The following is a 19,773-nucleotide window of genomic DNA, read 5'->3' on the forward strand; positions in this document are numbered from 1 at the left end:
ATAATGATTTGAATGCAGTGGATGTCTTACTAGAAACCATGAAGCCAGAAGGAAGTGGTATAACATTTTTCAAACGCTGAAAGAAAAAACTCTAAACCTATAATTTTACATCCAACAAAAATGTCCTTCAGGAATGAAAGTAAATAAAGACCTTCTCAAATGAAAGTAAACTAAGAGATTATTACCAGCATTATTACCACCAAATTTTCAAAGACTTGCCGTAGGAAGTCCTTCACACAGGAGAGAAATGATAAGAAGACATTAGGAATGAAGAAAGTACAATGGAAAGGGTGAATATCTGAGGACACTTGTCTTAGTTTTAAAAATTATGTTTGACATTCAAAACAAAAATCGAAACATTTCTGAAATAACTCACTGTAGGTAGAGATGATACTTACAACAGCTGTATACCATAAAGAGGGGAGAGTAATATAATTGTTGGTAAGATTTCTGCATTTCACTTGAAATAGTGAAATATTGATAGTAGTAGACTGTGGTAAATTAATCATGTGAATTTAATCCCTAGAATAAGTACTAACAAGCCAACGAAAGACTCAAGAAACCATAGATAAACTATAATAGTAAAAACTTTTCAAATAGCCCACAGAAGGCAGGAAAAGAGAAACTCAAATGAATAATAGGTTAGAAAACAAAATGGCAAACTTGAATCCTAACATATATAATTACATTAAATATAAATGGTCTAAACACACCTGTTAAAAATTTTTCAGAAACAATAAAAAACCATGACCCAACAATTTGCTTCCATAAGAAAATTACTTCAAATGTAATGTGATATTATATCATGCTAAAGGTTATTTGTCAGATCTACAGTAAATTTCATACTTAAATCCCATACTTGTGGGATTATAGGAGCTTTCTCATTAGAATTAGAAACTAGATTTGAACTTTTTAAAATCACTGCTTCTGTTCAACAATAAAGTCAAGTCGAGAGGAAAGGTACAGTTGTTTTAATTATTAGAAAAATGAAGCGAATTTACATACTCGAAGCTGTTGATTTGCTGGATATAAAATCAACATAAAAACTACCCATTTCTTGGGGTGCGTGGGTGGCTTAGTCATTTAAGTGTCTGCTTTCAGCTCAGATCGTGATCCCAAGGTTCTGGGATCAAGCCGCATGTTGGGCTCCCTGCTCAGTGGGGAGTTTGCTTCTCTCTCTGCCTCTCTGCTTGGCTTGTGCTCTCTTTTTCACTCACTCTTTCTCTCTCTCAAATAAATAAAATGTTTAAAAAAACCCCCAAACTACCCATCTCTCTAGTAAAAAGTCAGATTTGAGCTGTGACAGAAATAAAGATCCCCTTTTCATTACCAGGAGTAGCAACAGGAAGAGGTATAACTAAGAATATGCCTGTTAAAGGTTTGTAAGATCTTTTTTTTTTTCCAAAAATTTTATTTATTAGCAAGAGAGAGCGAGCTCATGCTTGCGAGCATGAGTGGGGTGAGGGGCAGAAGGAGAGAGAGAAGCAGACTCCCCCTGATCAAGGATCCTGAAATCATGAACTGAAGGCCAGTACTTAACCGACTGAGCCACCCAGGTACGCCGGTTTGTAAGATCTTAAGAAAATTTCAGAGCAGAATTGAAGTATGTAAAACCTGAATAATGGTGCGATATACCATTATGATCTTGGATTGGGAGGCTCAGTGTTATAACAGTGTCCGCATTAATCTATAAATTCACTGCCTTTCCATTTACTTTCTCCCTCTCCATGTTTTTGAGAACCGATGCTAATTTTATTTTCAAACAAAGGTCTATGAAGAAATAAAGTATTCCTGAAAATGGCAGGTGGGGTGTGTGTGGGGTGTGTGTGGGGTGAGGTTCTTGCTATGGTGATTAAGATGGCATAGTAAGAGCAGACATACAGAGAAACTAGTTGAGAAATAAACCAGAGTAAAAAGCTCACATGTAGCATTACATATCAGTGGGTTAAGCATGGAGTCTGGAGTTTGCAATTAATGTTGCTAAGATTATTTATTATTCATGTGAAAAAAATGAAGTGTAGCTCTTGACCTCACTTCACCTTAATGATTAGTTCCAGGTAGATGAGAGATACAAATGTAATAAGCAAACTTTAATGTTTACAGAAGGATATATAAAAAATATCTTTGACTTCAGAGTGGGAAGGATTTCTTAAAACTATAATCAGGAATAACTATAAAAGGAAAGATTGACAGATGTGATTACATCAAATTAAAAAATAAAACACTTTCTAATATAAAAAGTACCATCACAAAGGGGAAAAGCTGAGCTATAGACTAGGAAAAAGTATATTTAACTCATGTAGCTTACAAAAAGGCTTTGAAGTTAAAATACATTAAGAACTTCCTGGTCCTTTCTGTAAGACTAGAAGAAAGCCCAGTTGAAATTGTGTAAAAAACATGACTAAGCAATAATCAGAAGAGGAAATACATGAAATAAGTATGTGAGAAGATGTACAAATTTACAGGTAATCAGAAAATGTAAATTAAAACAACGAGCTAACATTTCACTTCTCACATTTTTTTTTTTTAATGTGTGTGTGTACTTAAGATTTTATATACCCGAATGCATATAAATTCAACAGTACCAACTAGGGTTGTGCAAACCAATCTGTTCTGCTGGTAGAAATGTAAATTAGTACTCCCACCTTATACATGTCCATTTATAGCAAAATTATTAAATTACATCTATCTACAATGTAATATATATAGCAGTGAAAATATGAGTTAGAACTGCATACTCATCAGCATGGAATGTTTTTTAATAAACTTATTGAATGCAAGAAGCAAGTTGAAAAATGATGCATGTGGTAGGACTCCATTTATATAACTTTTAAAACTCCACAAGTATGTGTATTTATAGATAAATAAGTATGTATCAAAGTGTGATTACAGTGATGACCACTGAGTTGTATGGTGCTGCTGGGGAAAGAGGGGGAGGAATGGAATCTGGAAGATGTATTCAGAAGGGATCTAGTATGTCTGTGTTTTTTTTTTTTTTAAGATTTTATTACTTATTTGACAGAGAGAGATCACAAGTAGGCAGAGAGACAGGCAGGGATGGGGGGAGGGAAAGCAGGCTCCCTGCTGAGCAGAGAACCTGATACATGGCTCAGTCCCAGGACCCTGGGATCATGACTTGAGCTGAAGGCAGAGGCTTTAACCCACTGAGCCACCCAGGTGCCCCTCTTTTTATTTTAATTAATTAATTAATATTAGTTACCTAAAGCTATTGTTTCATATTAGATATGTTAAACCTTGTTGGTGGGTTTTCATTATAGTCCTTATTCTTTTGTATATGTTTTCTTCTAAAATTCTTAAAAAAGGTATTTGTAAAGGGATTAGAAAAGTTTGGTTTCTTTGCAGGGGGATTAGAAAGTTTTAAACTTAGCCATCTTGTTAACTAGACTATATTTTATATCTGACATTTTATTTATGTTTTGTTTTTGTGAACATACTGTTGCCTGGTAAAACTACCAGCACATTTACAGTTGTGATTAGTTGTGATTATTGCCCAGTTTAGTTTCACATTATTTTTGTTGCCTTATTGAAAGGATTTCTAAACAATTGAAGTAGTTAGTTACAAAGCTCATAAGCTAAGGTAGTTGTATCTGTTAAAGTTCATGCACATGCTTTTACACAACTATACATTTTAATTATTGCTAATGATTCTGTTAAAAGTATAGCTCTGTTTAGGTCTCTTTTCTTAGAGATTTCTGACAGTGAATTTTTTGGGGGATAGCCTTTAAGTTTCATCTTTGTTCTTCCTAGAAATGATCCCTCTGTGAACTTCTGTGACAAATTTTTAGATTGCTATTTGTTAAGCAGCAGTGATTTAAAAGAAGATGCCATATGTGATTGCCTTGCATTGGCAAATTTTAATGTGAAGAATGAAGTAACAGATTTGGGAGATAGTTGGAGTTTGTGTGTAGGCTCATTTTGGGAAGTAAAGAAATGGCATATTGTAGAGAAAGATGTTGGAAGAATTTTTTAATATTAAAAACATTCTTATAATTTTACTGAAAGTATAATGAATCATTAAATTTTTAAAAAAGATTTTATTTATATATTTGACAGACAGAAATCACAAGTAGGCAGAGAGGCAGGCCGAGAGAGAGGGAGAGAGTGGGGGGGGGGACCAGGCTCCCTGCTGAGCAGAGAGCCTGATGTGGGGCTTGATCCCAGGACCCTGGGATCATGACCGGAGCTGAAGGTAGAGGCTTTAACCCACTGAGCCACCCAGGTGCCCCATGAATCATTAAAATTTTAAGATTTACTGGGCGTTTTAGGAGTGGGAGAGGTAGATAGGTATTAGGTATCCTTTGCTTTCAGAAGAATAGAGCCTTTAATTTTCTTTTGTCATTTAATATTATTTTATTTATAATTTATTAAAATTGGCTGTATAGAACAGCATAACTGTTAAATCTCAGATTGCTGAAATGTTTGTGCTTGGTGGTCTACTTGAATTTCAAATGTATGATTTAATACCTTATTGATAATGTGTTCTTAATTTTATATGTTATTTTCGGGGGCAGTTATTATCTATTCTTTGTACACAACTGATATATTCAGGATTGGTTTTTCAAACTAGTACTATCTCTACCTTCAGACATGATTATGTTTTACAACTTCAGAGAAACAAGTAATGGTGTGTTTGGCCTATAAATGAAAGCAAAACCAAAAACAACCAACCCTTTAAATAAGTGAAGATGCTGTTGTATATGTAATCATCATTTTTAAAACCTAAACCAAAAATTGAACTCCTATAGATTTTCAAGGTAGAAGGAACCTTAAAAAAAGTTTGTCCAATTTTAGAAATTACGGTAATTAATATTCTATTGAGAACCTACTATTAGGGCAGTATTGGCATTTTTATACTGCTTAATTATTATGTTATTAATATGTTATTATCAGTTATTAATACATCTGTGAATGAAAGGATTTTTCTGTTATGTCTGTTTTACAGTTGAGGAAACTGAGGTATAGGGAGACTAAATATTTTGCCAAAGTTATGTTAACTGGGTCTCTCAAACACCAAAATCTTTGATCATCTCAGTTGGGGCACAGTGTGGTCAAAGATGAAAATACGAAGGCCAGAAAAATTCCTGTGATGAACTTTGCAGAACATCGTATGTCATAGTTAGATTCCACTTTCGTTTCTATTATTTATAAGGTGTAATTTTTTTTTTTTAAAGTATAATGCTTCATCCCAGCAGCAAAGAGAAATAATTAAAAGTAGGAGCTTGGACAGGCGACTGCAAGAACCAATTGTATTAACAAAGTGGAGACATAGCACCATTGTGTTGGACACCAATGACAAGGTAGGTCTTTGTGAGAAAATTTTTTAAGAATATCGGAAGTTCTTTTTATTCTTTTATTTTTTTCTTAGCTGCATCCCGTACTTTGGTAACAATTCTTTTATTGTGTGTAGCATCAGTTTGTCCTGGAATGGGTTTTGGTTTTGTAGTTCATTGAGTTTTGCACAGTGGACTGACTCATCTGTGGTTTGATAATGTATATGTTTGAGCCTAGCTGGTGATAGATATTTTTGATAACCCTGTTTTAAAGTTCTGTATCTGTAGTTGTTTGGCCTCTGGGAGGTTTTAATAATAAAGATATTTAATTAATTTCTTCATCCCGTGGGAGAATTGGAATCCCAATCCTCTGTTTCCTTAATTGTTCTCTGCACAAAGGACTTCTTTTATGAATCTGAGAAGGAATGTTCTCTGTTTCAAATAAGGGATAGATTTTGATGCAAAGATCAGAATGGAAAACCCATAAAGTTTTTACCTTCCTTGTGAGTTTTTTCTTTATGTTGTAGCTTCATTTTGGGGGATGGAGTAGGAAATTTGTATGAATTTGTAGAACATTAGCCATACTAATATGTAAAAACTTTGAGGGCGGTGGCAACACTGTAAAAAGTATATTTTAAAAAGATATCTGTCACTGGGGACTCTTTTTTACCATCAGACTTCTCTTCTGGCATAATGAGTAGGTTTCTTGCATTTTTCAGGTGTTAGTGAAAACAGAATGAACTTTCTTAGGGCATATTTCTCTGTGTTTGGGTACTTTGAGTTATAAATTCCTTTGCAAATTATCTCACATCAGTCAAAACAAGTTTGTTTTGTTTTTTAGTGACTATAATGTTGGTTTTCGTGAAATTAAATGGAAGACTTTTTGCACAGCTGTAGAAACAGTCTACACATATGAGATAGACTAATAGAACCACAATGCAAGTAGTAGACCAGTTTGTAATTTATATTTTGTAAGGATATTTTGTGATTTGAACGTAGAGGAACATGAGTAGCTAAGATTCCTAGAGATTTTAACAGAAAATTCATTTAACTCCAAGAACAAAATTAACAATTCAGTGCACGCAGGCTTGTAAATGTCCTATATAATGTTCTAATGCAAAAGCCATTCCAATTCCACTGCCTCTTCATTTTGGAACAAAAAGGATGATTATTTTGCTGATGTAGACTTAAAATTTCTTACTCTTTTAAAATCTTTTTTGAGATTTATTTTCAGTGTGTTATTAGAATAAGTTACCTGAAGTTCTCATGACTTTTTTTTTTTTTTTTTTTTTTTCAATCTGAGTCAGAGTTATGGGAGCATGATTTTCTTGAGAACAGAGATTTACTTATTTTTGGTAGAAATATCTTTTTTTCTTTTTCTTTTTTAAACCTGCGCCTTAACCTTAATGGAATCCTAGGTGGTTATTCACCAAGCAAGCTTTTCTGTTTATTATCACCACCTACTGTATATGTTTTTAAGATCTGAGGTATGAAAGAAGGACTGTACCTGAACAAACTCGCTGACTAATGTATGATAAAGGTTAAAGGGTTTGTGACTTGAAATGTAATAAGCCTATTACTATGTAACAAACTGATTATCTAAGTCCTAATTCAGTTGTCAGACTACACTGGAGGAGGTAGATGTGTGTATCTGTGTGTGTGTGTGTGTGTGTGTGTGTGTGTGTAGATGTGTGGGTGCGTCTGTTTCTGCCTAGGTATTGTTTTTACTAAAATCTGCTAGTTGTAGGCATTTAAGATATATATCCATATACATTTATAAATATATATAAATATATGTGTAAAATCATTGTTTATAGTAATTATAATTATTGTATATACATTATTCTCTATTTGCTGTGGTTTTTATTTCTGTAGGACTGATGATCCCATGAAAAATAAATTGTGATTACCATTCACTTATTTTCTACTTTGTGGGTCATTATCTTTTTTCCAAACATTTAATATTAGGCACTTTTAGAAGTCAAGAAATTAAAAAGTGAAACATCTGAAGTGGTCAGAAAAAAAATACTTAAAATGAGGGTATACTAGATTTGGATATTATGTGTAATTTTTTTGGCAAAGATATAATTTGATATCATTTTAATGTTTTCTTCACTAGTAGTATAGGCCTTGGATGTTTGATTTGTAAGGTTTTACCTTCAAGGATTTCCCAGTAAACTTGCACTACTATCTAGTTTTTGTGTTTACAAATTTTATATGGTATAAACCTGAAGACTTATTTTTTCCAAGTGAATGGATGTGTTAATGGCTTGTATATCGTGATATAATATGAATATCCAGATTTGTTAACAGTACCATGTCCAGTTTCATAAGTATGGTAAAGTAGATTGATAAAAATGTGGAGATGAATATGCAAAGACATTATTTGGTTTTATAAGAAAATAAGAGGTGTTGGCCTATGATTGTTCTAATTCTCTTTTCATGAGATTATGCAAAGCATTTAGGGGAATAGAAAAGATTTGGCTGTTGGTGCCAAAAATGTGTTTTTTCAGTCTTGTCCTCTATAATGAATCTTATAAACACCTGAGGTAGAAATCACATAGTGTGTTTTAATACTGACAAAGTAGAATTGCTTTTAAAAAACACATTATTAATTTGCTCCTATTATATATTTTTGTAGGCTTAGGTGTTAAAAGATTTTTTTTTCTGGTGACTTATTAAATTTTCTTCTTTGCATTTGAAAAAAATCTCATTTTTTCTAATAATTGGAAAGTTACCTGTAAATTACTTTAAATATTAATAGCAGTTTAATTAAGTGTCTTACGTAGCCATTGACTTAAATGAAGTTCTCTTTCTGGCGGTTGCCTGTCATTCCTGTGGCTGTTGGCTTACCTAGTCCCTGGTGTTCATGGTACACTAAGAGCCCAGTTCGTATGGTGATATTACATTTTTATCCCTGCATGTTTAGATTTTACCCATTTAAATGTCAGTTCAAGGATAAAACGTCATGGTTTTAAGGCAACAGCCTTATTTTTGTTGAGTAATTCTGTATGCAGTATTTAAATTAAACTATAATGAGTGTAAAATACACCATATTTCATAAACCTTCAGACAACTGTAGTTTGCAAATCCGTACCATAATAGTTTCAGAGCTGAATATTGAAAGGAAATAATTAGGGAAAAAAATTTCGGAGCTTCCCTTATTAAGCTCTCCCACTGTGAATAGAGGGAGAACTATAATGATATAAAATAGAGTAACATTTTTCATTACTTATTTCTTGTAGGAATCTCCAACTGCCTCAAAACCCTGCTTTCCTGAAAATGAGTCTTCTCCCTCTTCACCAAAGCACCAAGATACAGTTAGTATGATAGCCTATAGTATAATATAGTCCAGTTATTTCAATCAGTTTCAATAAGTTAATTTTCTGTAAATGTAACGTATAAATATTTCTTGGGCTTCTATTAACTTTCATTGGTTTTCCAGATAATAACCATTAAGATAGGTTTAAATTAAGAATTTAATCAGTTTTAGAGACTTAAAAGCCCCTTTTTATGCAAAATAAGGTATCTCTGTGATTAATTTATATACCATATTTGCAAGTGACATTCATGTTTGGTTTTTAAAAATAAACATAAAATCCCTGGAAAATGCTATCATATTCTACTTTAATCTTTTTTCCTCAGGCCCGCAGTCCAAAGGTAAGCAGTTTCCCTCCTTCTTAATGACCACAGGCACCACTTTTGTTCTGTACTTTAAAATAACAGTACCCAGTCCATGCCAGGTGGATATTAGAGATCTGTAGCTCAGCTGTAAGTTTGCCCTAAACTGAAAATCTCCAGTTGACTTTAGAAACCTGGTTTAACTTGGGTGAAAGTTACTTGATTGGTATCTTTGTAGTCCCTTGCGTCTTTCCTATAGTTGGCTGATTCTGCTATACCCCCTCAGTGGCTTTCCTTCTCCTTCAGAATGAAGGCCAGAATTTTTAATGAGGACTGTAAGACTGAGCAAGCGCTGGCTCACTTCCTACTTGTGTCCTCTTCTTGCCTCCCTGCTTGTTTTCCTCCAGCCACACTGTATCTCTTTCCTCAAAAGAGCCTACTTTTCAGCTCAAGGTCCTGGCACATGGCATTCTTCTATCCACTGAACCATTTCTCTCCCACATCTTTGCCTGTTAACTTCTGTTCGTTCATTAGAGTTCGGTGCAGACTTAGCTTTCCCAGAGAATTTTATTCGAATCTTCTAGATTTGGTCAGTTTTCTCTGTAATGCTCTTTGTAGCATATAATTATATGTTACTTGATTCTATTAAGTAGAATAGCACTTTTCATTTTTTATTTCTTGTGGAAACCTCAAACCCTCTATTTGTGTCAGTCTTCCCTACTAGAAAAAGAAAAGTTTCATTAGAGCAGGAATAAGCTCCATAACTACTGTGTACCATATGTTAGCTGTTCAGTAAATATTGAATGAATAAATGAAACTTTTAAAGCTTTTTAAAAGACAAACTTTTATTGTTACTTCCTTATTTTGTAAAACTGTAATAGAGTTGTTTATGGGATACTTCTGATTTTTTTAGAGGCAAAGTTTTTCACAAAAGTCATTTGAATTTCCTCTCTGTCCTTTCCCTAACAGAATCAGATCTTTTATGGTTCATATCACATGTTTTACACATTTCCTTTTGACATTGCTCAGGGAGTTCCCCCTGCCTACAATTGTCCTTGGCTTTTTACACTTAAACTCAGAAAAAATTTTTTAAAAAAAGATTTCATTAATATTCGACACAGAGCACAAGCAAGAGGGAGCAGTAGGGAGAGGGAGACGAAGAGGGAGAAGTAGGCCCCCCATTAAGCAGAGAGCCTAATGCAGGGCCCTATCCCAGGACCCTGGGATGAGGACCTGAGCTGAAGGCAGACATTTAACTGACTGAGGCACCAAGGTACCCCAAAGTTAGAAAAGTTTTTAAGACTGATTCTTTAAGAGGCCTTGCCAGACTAACCTTAGCATAATAATGATCTCTTCTTATTTTCCTGAATTTCTTTTTTTTTTTTAAGATTTTATTTGTTTATTTAACAGAGAGATCACAAGTAGACAGAGAGGCAGGCAGAGGGGGATGGGGAAGCAGGCTCCCTGCCGAGCAGAGAGCCCAATGCCAGGGCTCCATCCCAGGACCCTGAGATCATGACCCGAGCTGAAGGCAGAGGCTTAACCCACAGAACCATCCAGGTGCCCCCTTTTCCTATGTTTCTAAGTCACTTATTAGATAGTGTTTATAAATGTTACCTCAGGGACTCCTCCCTCCGAAGGCTTTAAACTCCTACTAAAGGATAGATAGTGACTCTTTTTCTCTTTTTTGTCTTTTGCATTATTTAATACTGTTTTGGGTACAAAAACATTAAACATAAAAGTGAACATGATTTTAGTGGTGCTGTCAACAATTGTTGTATCCGTCTAAGGTGGTATTACTGCAATACTCTATCAGTGCATCTAGAAAAAAGAAGAAACCCTCTCCAACGTATTTTAAATATGGGTAATACGTAATTGCTAAGGAAAACTTTTATAAATTATTTACATTTAGGTTAAAAGGAATCTCTAGGTTAGCCTAGAAACATGAATTTGCAACTGTTCCACATGGAGTTAAAAAGACAGTTTGCAAATTATTTCCCAAACCATCTACCCCTTTTCTCAAATTTGACAGTAACTGGACCATCCTGGATTCACGATACCCCCTGCTGGCCACCACAGGGAACTGCCTAACCAGTATCTTTGATTCTTTTGTCTTAGAGTGAAAGATGAAACAGCTTTTGTTCATTCTAACTGAGTCCATTCTTTTTTTTCACATAAACATACAACTCTGCTTTTCCACTGCAGAGGGCACCTCTTCCCTGCTGTCTTGCCTCTCCATGCTGAGGCTTTTTCCCTCTTTGACTTTTCCCTCTCTTGGCCCTCTGCTCCCTCTGTACTGTGTTTCCCCTGAGTCTCACCTGTTTTTCTCACTCTTACCCAGTTCATACAAGGAGATATCTTTTCCCTCTTTGTGCGTTAAGATCCTAAGCCTTCGTGGTAAGAAAAAGGAAGCTATACATTTAGGAATAAAAATAGTGTAATCTGGGGGCACCTGGGTGGCTCAGTGGGTTAAAGCCTCTGCCTTCGGCTCAGGTCATGATCTCAGGGTCCTGGGATTGAGCCCCGCATCCGCATCGGGCTCTCTGCTCAGTGGGGAGCCTGCTTCCTCCTGCCTCTCTGCCTGCTTGTGGTCTCTCTGTCAAATAAATAAATACAATCTTAAAAAAAAAAAAAGATCCAAAAAGGCTGTCATTTAAAAAAAAAAATAGTGTTGGGACGCCTGGGTGGCTCTGTTGGTTGAGCAGCTGCCTTCGGCTCAGGTCATGATCCCAGCGTCTTGGGATCGAGTCCCACATCGGGCTCCTTGCTCCGCGGGGAGCCTGCTTCTCCCTCTGACTCTGCCTTCCACTCTGTCTGCCTGTGCTCGCTCTCGCTCGCTCTCTCTCTGACAAATAAATAAATAAAATCTTAAAAAAAAAAATAGTGTAATCCGTGTTAGCTATCTGATGCCATCTTAAAATCTCTGCAGATTGCCCATCTGCCTCTTCAGTCTTTTCTGTTTTGTTTTTATGAAAATCTTTATTGAAATGTAATTCTTAAAATGTATGATTTACCCACATAAGTATACAGTTAAATGGTTGTTGGTATATTCAGATATGTGCAGCCATCATCACGGTCAATTTTAGAACACTTTCATCGTCTCAGGAAGAAGCCACATTCTATTTGGTATCACCTGTCTAACCTCCATGTCTCACCAAGCCCTGAACAACCAGGAATCTACTTTCTGTCTCACTAGATTTGCCTGTTCTACACATTTCACAAGAATAGAATCCTATAATATGTAGTCTTTTTTGACAGACTTTGTTCATTTAGCATGATGTTTTCATGTAATCTCTTCTAATCAAGCCAGATTTAAAATTTCATCCCTTAACATAAATTTTAAACATGTTTATTTTTTTGCTTTCATTTGCAGTTTTCAGATGCATTATTGTTATTTTTCATGGCCCCTTCAAATCCTTTTTTGAAATACCCAGCATATTTTAAAAAGCTCATTGTTCTATTTATGTACAATATGAGCACACTGTGGGTTAAATAGGATTTTGTGGACTGATCTAAGAACCCGGTCTCCGTTTGTTCCAGTGTGTCTGTGGCAGATGTGCATTTTATTTTATCTTTTTAAAGTTTTTATTTTAAGTTGCAGTTAACGTACAGTGTAATATTAGTTTCAGGTGTGCAGTATAGTGATTCAGCACTTCCATACATCACTCGTGCTCCTTACAAGTGTCCTCCTTCATCCCCGTCACCTGTTTCACCCATCTCCCCACCTGTCTCTCTTCTGCTCACCATCAGTTCTCTACAGTTGAGTCTGTTTCTTTGTTTGCCTTTCTCTTTTCCCCTTTGTTTTATTTTGTTAAAATTCACATCTGAGTGAAATCATATGGTATTTGTCTTCCTCTGACTTATTTTGCTTAGCATCATGCTCTCTAGCTCCATCCATGTCCTTGGAAATGGCAAGATTTCATTCTTTTTTTATGGCTGAGCAATACTCGTGATAAATATGCATTTTGAAGTTTCTATTCATTGCATACCGAATAAAATTTTAGAATATATAATTTGGAAACTTGAGTTTTTGACCCTGTATTCCCTAATTATGGTATTAAAATGCATTGGAGAGAAAAAAAACGCATTGGAGAAAAGAATGTTTTAACGCTTTCTTTAGCAAAAGTATCATGGACATATTTGCTGATTTTTTTCATTAAGCCTTTTTAAAAAATGTGATTTAGACATCTAATTTTTTAAAAAACTAGTTCTTTAAAGTATATTATTTTTAATTTTTTTTTTTTAGAGAGGAGAGAGAAAGAGAAAGAAGAGGTGGGTAGAGAGAGAGGGAAAGGGAGACAGAGAGTCTTAAGCAGGCTCCACGCTCAGCACAGAGCCCGACACAGGGCTTAATCTCATGACTCTGAGATCATGGTCTCATCCTAATTCAAGAGTCACATGCTTAACTGTGCCACCTAGGTGCCCTTAAAATATATGTTTTTTATTGAGGTGAAATTCATATAATGGAAAATTTGTTATTAACCATTTTAAAGTATACATTCAAATGACATACAGCATCATGTGTCATCGTGTGCAGCAATTACTTCTACCTGGCTTCAGGACATTTTCATTACCTGAGAGGGCAACCCATACCTATTAAGCATCCACTCCACATTTCCCTATCACCTTTTCTTCTCCCCTGGCAACCACTAGTTTGTTTTCTCTTCCTGTCAACTTACCTGTTCTGGAAGTTTCTTCACCTGGTTGTTCTTCAAATGATATCACCGTGCAAAGTTTCTTACTCTTTATTACAAAAAAAATACTGATTGCATGATTAACTGAAGATAAGAGTTTTGATGGGTTGCATTGATGTTGGTATATAATAATTGTTAGCCAAATTGGGAAAATTCCTGTTTTACTAAATGTATGCAACATTGATTAGAAATTCTGGAATCTGCAGGGGCACCTGGGTGGCTCAGTTGGTTAAGCAGCCGACTCTTGATCTCAGCTCAGGTCTTGATTTCTCAGGGTCATGATTCCAAGCCTCACATTGGAAAAAAAAAAAAAAAAATTCTGGAGCCTGTAAAGTTATTATGAGCCTGTAGAAGTTTTCTCAGATTACTTAATAGAACTAACATCTTATTGTTTTCTTACCCTGTTAGGATAGGGTAATCTAAGTACAGTCATTTTGATTAAAATTTGACCATATTTTGCTAGTCCTTATTAAAACATTTCTGCTAATTTTCAGTATGAAGTTTCCTTTGGAGTAGCAAATGTATTTAGACTAAGAAATATTAATGTGTAAATATGGGCATTTTTCATAAGATTTTTTTTTTTTTTAAGATTTTCTTTATTTATTTGTCAGAGACAGAGGGAGAGAGAGCGAGTGAGCACAGGTAGACAGGCAGGCAGAGGCAGAGGGAGAAGCAGGCTCCCTGCCGAGCAAGGAGCCCGATGCGGGATCATGACCTGAGCCGAAGGCAACTGCTTAACCAACTGAGCCACCCAGGCGTCCCCATTTTTCGTAAGATTTAACAAGATATTTTTAAGGGGTTTTTTTAGTAAGCAGCACAAAAACATTGGTTGATTTTGAATCCTATTAAGTAGTGAAAGTACACCAAATAGCATGTTCAAAATCTGTCTGAATTTTTCCCCAAATTTCTCACCTGTATAGCCTGTATAGCCAAACCTCTATTATTCATCTGCCTGTTCAGCACTTTTTATATCAAATTCAGAAACTTAAGTGTTTAAAAGTTAAAAAGTTAAAGCTTTATTTTCTCCATCACTGACTGGCATTCTTTTGTATTCCTTTCTTGGAATAGCACTGCTAATAGGTTGGTTAATTACTTTAACAGCTATGTATCGTATTGAACATCAACTACATGCTGTAGATACCTGTCATACATTGATGAACACAGCAGATGTGGTCTCAGTGTATAGCCCTATGAAATAGATAGTAAATAAAAGATACCTAATTGTACTTTGCATTAAGTACAATGAAGGAACCAAATTGGGGGCAGTGGTAAATAATGGGAGGGGTAGAGGAGCTCTCACTTAAGAGTGGTCTGGGAAAACTTCTCTAAAAAAGTCTCATTAAAACTGAGATACCACCATCTGTCTAGTTGTTCAAGCTTGGGAGTTTTCCTCAGAGCTTCCCTCTTACCCTCCTACCCACTCCCAGTTAATTCTGTCTTCTGGATCTCTCAAATTTGGCTCCTCATCACTTGCTTTTGGGTACTGCTCTAGCCCAGGCCTTCACCATCTCCTGTGGTAATTACTAGAATGTATTCTGGTTGGTTTCCAGTCTTTCCACCCTTTCTTAGTTCATTCTTTACACTGTCTCATTTGCTACTTCACCTCACCCGTTACTTTGAGGGAACTTAAAGACCCTCAGATATGATCGGCTCACTTTCACTTCTGTACCTCTGTACTTTGTTGTTTTCACTGTCATCATCTAGCTAACCCCCATTCCTTAGCTCAGGAGTCTCCAGGAAGCCATCTTCTTCACTCCCTCTGTTTCTTGGGTGAAGTTAGATACACCTTTCTCATAACACTTAACATGTATGCTAAGTATTTTTGTGTTTTTACATTTTGAATGTGGCAAATTTTGTCCTTATTTTATGTTCAAATTAGAATGCCTAGTACTTAGAGCAGTAGTACTGGCGTCTTGATCCCTGTGAGAATTTCATGAGCGTTCTGGACCCTTGAACAATGTATATACTATCCACGCACAATTTTGTACCAGTTTCAGTCCATCCATTGACTCAGGTAAGAATCCCTGATTTAGGGGCGCCTGGGTGGCTCAGTGGGTTAAGCCACTGCCTTCGGCTCAGGTCATGATCTCAGGATCCTGGGATCGAGTCCCGCCTCGGGCTCTCTGCTCGGCGGGGAGTCTGCTTCCCTCTCTCTCTCTCTGCCTGCCTCTCCATCTACTTGTGATTTCTCTCTGTCAAATAAATAGATAAAATCTTTAAAAAAAAAAAAAAAGAATCCCTGATTTAGAATGTCTCTCTCATCCTTAAGCTTATCTGTCACTACTGCTATCCCTTCCATTTTTCTTCTGTATTCCCTTCATGCCTCAGTTCTTTTGTCCTCTTCAGTTGTAGCTTCAGCATTTTCTGTAGACTTGATTCCCACTCCTCTGCTATTTTAATTCCCATGCTCCTTAGCTCACATAAGCAGTGCCATCCTCAGATTAATGTTGTACTTAGTTCCTGTATCTTTGAGTTTTTTTTTCCTTCCTGCTTCTGATAGTAAATTAGGAATGTTTTTACTTAGTATCTTGTAAATATTTTTTACATATTTACAACTGTGTGATTGATGTTTTTGTTAAGGGGCACAGTTCTTAGAAGCATCAGACTTAGATATCTAAGGAGATCTATACTATGCTTCATGAAGAAATTACAATAAAATTTCCTACGACGATTTCCCCAAGTTCCCAGTATACCATAGATGAATTAATATTAATACTTTATCAGCTTTGTCTATAGATGAGAATTTTTATCAGACTAGGCAAAATTTTCAAGCATTATTTTTAAACCTTATTGAGAAAATACTCCAAATTATGTTTATCTCCCATACAAGAAAGATTTATTTTTTTCTAATGGAAGTACATTGAGAAAATAGCTGAGGTATGGATTAAATAAAAATAAATCCTAATTGGGGATATTTTTTCTATGTGCTGCGTGTGTGTGTGTGTGTTTCAGTGGAAGTATAATTGCTCTGTCATGTACACACAGTGCTTACTAATATTGGTGATTGCTGTAGATATCTACTCATTTTGATTACATTCAGTTCCATGTCAGAAGCTAAAGCAATGAGAAAGTGTTTCCTTTCTTCTACCTGGAGGAATTTTAAGATGACCATTAACCTCAGCAAAGTGGCTCATGCCTTCATGGGGTTTGATGTTATAGCTGTGTCACTGTGTTTGACATCAGCAAACTAGTATATCTGGTTTATGCAGAGCCCCAGTGTACATCTGATAATACATTTAATGAAGCATTATTGAATTTTTAATGCCACCCTGAGGCCAGTTCTATGCATAATAACATTTACTTTTGAGTAACTTATTAATATAGTTATTGCATTTGTTCTATCTAGTTATTTCCACATTTGACAAAGCAGGTTAGTATCATAAAGAATTTTGAGACTGTATTGCTGTAAAATAATAGCAAAGTAGATAATTGCTTTTTATGATATTTGTCAGTATGGTATTATATTTCTTTCTTTGAGCAGGAAGTCATAAATCATTTTTCTACTGCTGATAGGTGGTATTCATGTGGAAATTTGAGTTGATAGCAGAGTACCTTATGGCTGCCAGGACTTGAGAAGAGGAAAGATCTAATTGCAAAATTACTGAAAATAACTATATAGAAGTATTAGGAAATTGTATTCCTAATATACTTTAGAACTAATCACATTACATAGTGACTAATCTCTTTTTCCAAGCTAATTTTTAAAGTACCAGATCTTTTTGATTCCATCATATATAAGAATTTGGACCTCATTGTCTATATGAATGATATGTAAACGGTATTACTCTGTTCCATAGGGCCAAGAAAAATATGGATTATTAAATGTAACAAAAATTACTGAAAATGGGAAAAAGGTTCGGTAAGTACGAAAACCATTAACGTTCTGACATGTTTTATTTGATTGAAATAAAAGCTATGGGTATGTTATCTATTATGAGTATGTTATATTCTAGTAGAAATGATTGAAAGTTTCATAAAGTCAAATAATTTTCAAATTTCAAATTTTCTAAAATGTATGTAGTATTGTCATAAAATGTATGAAAGTCTTCCTTTGTCTTGACATATTTTTTAAGGTAATATTAAGTGCAGGGGGGATAAAGCAGAGGATTCTGAGCAAGCATTAGCTTTATTTGAAAAATTTTTTCCAGGGGTGCTTGTGTGGCTCAGTTGGTTGGGAGTCTACCTCTGGCTCAGGTTGTGATCCCAGTGTCCTGGGGTTAAACCCCACATCAAGCTGTTTGCTCAGTGAACTTCTTTGCTTTTCCCTCTCTCTCTGCCCCTCCCCCTGCTTATCCTCACGCTCTGTCTCTCAAATAAGTAAAATATTTAAAATAAAAAATAAGTAATTTGTTTCGGTAAGCATTGAGTGTACACTTAATGAAATATACCAAATATTTAGCCAAAAATCAGTCACCCAACCATGGTTTCCATTATCCAGAAGTAACTAGTTAAGTGAATGAGATGTAGTGTTTTCCTTGAGATAGACAATATATATGTATCTATATGCATGGTTAATTTTTTTAATATATATATTTTAAAGATTTTATTTATTTGAGAGAAAGAGTGCGAGTGTGCACATTGGTAGGAAGAGTAGATGGGGAGGGAGAGAGAATCTTGAGTGGATTCTTAGTTGAGTGCCAGTCCCAACACAGGGCTAGCTCTTACAACCTTGAGGTCATGACCTGAGCCGAAAGCAAGGATCCAATGCTCAAATAGTTGAGCCAAGCAGGCACCCCTGCATAGATTAATTTTTTTAAACACAGTCTTTGAACAGTTTTATTTTGGAGATGGTTCTATTTTGTTGCATGTGGAGCCGCCACATTGTTTCTAACTTCTCCATGGTTATATACTGTGTAGCTAGTTATTTAGCCATATGGTAGGTAAATACGCCTGTCTGTCGCTAGACATTTAGAATGTTTACATTCTTTTGCGGTTGCAAACAGTATTGTACTTAGATCTTACATAGTTCATTTGCAAGTATATAAATATCCCTGTTGAATAGATTTTACAAAAGTGGAATTGCTAAGCTATATGCAGCAGTCATTTTGATAGTGTTCTAAATTATGCTCTAAGGCATTGAATCAGTTCATACTTCCAGAAGCAGTGGATTTCTCCACACCTTTGCCAGTTCAATATGTTGTCTGCTTTTGTTATCTTTGCTAATAGAGATTAGAGAATGATATTTTTAATTTTTATTACTTTGCAGTGTGGTAGAGTATCCCAAGACATTTGTGTGTCTTTTTTTGTTGGTGAATTGTCAGTTCATCCCCTTTATCTGTTTGTTGTGATGTTGGCTTTTTTAGTTAATGTGTGGTACCTCCTGATGAATTAAGGAAATTAACTCTGTGGGGTGCCTGGGTGGCTCAGTGAGTTAAGCCTCTGCTTTCTGCTCAGGTTCCTGATCAGGCTCCTGGGATCGAGCCCCATATCTGGGTCTCTCCTCAGCAGGGAGCCTGCTTCCGCCTCCCTCTCTGCCTGCTTTTCTGCCCATGTGTGATCTCTCTCTGTCAAATAAATAAATAAAATAAAATTGTAAGCAAGTTGCATTTTCCCCAGTTTTTAAGAACTGCCAAAAGGCTATGATTTTATAGTCAACAGAGATCAGCCTGTTGTGTAAAGAAGAGTTTGAAATTTACATATAGTTAAGTTTTTAAGATTTTCTTTAACTGACCTGTCTTTGTCACATTTTAGTACTTGGAAATTTTTCTTTTAAGTGCTCTGGAATACCTTTACAAATACTGCAGTTATTTGATCCTTAAATTGTTCCATGGGTGAAGTCACTTGTGAATGGAGTCTGTTTTTCCTTTTTCTCCCTTTTGGGCACGTGTAGTGCGGATAGTTCTTTGGCCACTTTCTCTGTTTTCATTGTTGTCATTTTCCCTGTGGTAATTAGCCCTTTAGATTTTCTACTTCATTTGGAAAACTTCCGGTGATTTATGTTTTCTAAGAATATCATCCATTTCATCATCTTTAAATTTATTTATGTAGAGTTGAGCAAACCAGTTTTTTAGTTTCCTATTAGTGGTTCTTAAACATTTTGATCTGAGGACCTCGTTAAAAAACTCTTAAAAATTATTGATTAATTTTTGCAAAATGCGAAGAACTTTTTTACAAAATTAAAAAAATAATTTTTATTTTTCTATAAACATATATTATTAGCCCTAGCG

The 19,773-nt window shown here is 35.4% G+C and overlaps 1 protein-coding gene across 6 annotated transcripts in view; it reads left to right on the top strand.

Moving 5' to 3' along the window:
* ARHGAP12 (Rho GTPase activating protein 12) overlaps positions 1-19,773 on the top strand; it is a 107,638-nt gene that overhangs the window by 61,341 nt on the left and 26,524 nt on the right. For 3 of the 6 annotated variants that reach the window (XM_004777865.3, XM_045069218.1, XM_004777868.3), the window contains 3 exons: positions 5,193-5,318; positions 8,537-8,611; positions 17,404-17,465. In XM_004777865.3, coding sequence (XP_004777922.1) covers positions 5,193-5,318; positions 8,537-8,611; positions 17,404-17,465 — 263 coding nt within the window. The remainder of the gene's footprint in view (positions 1-5,192; positions 5,319-8,536; positions 8,612-17,403; positions 17,466-19,773) is intronic. The other 3 variants (XM_004777866.3, XM_045069219.1, XM_004777867.3) reach the window with 2 other exon arrangements.

The sequence above is a fragment of the Mustela putorius genome, unplaced genomic scaffold (genome assembly GCF_011764305.1).
Source record: "Mustela putorius furo isolate JIRA1106 unplaced genomic scaffold, ASM1176430v1.1 tig00003913_pilon_pilon_pilon, whole genome shotgun sequence".
NCBI lineage: Eukaryota > Metazoa > Chordata > Mammalia > Carnivora > Mustelidae > Mustela > Mustela putorius.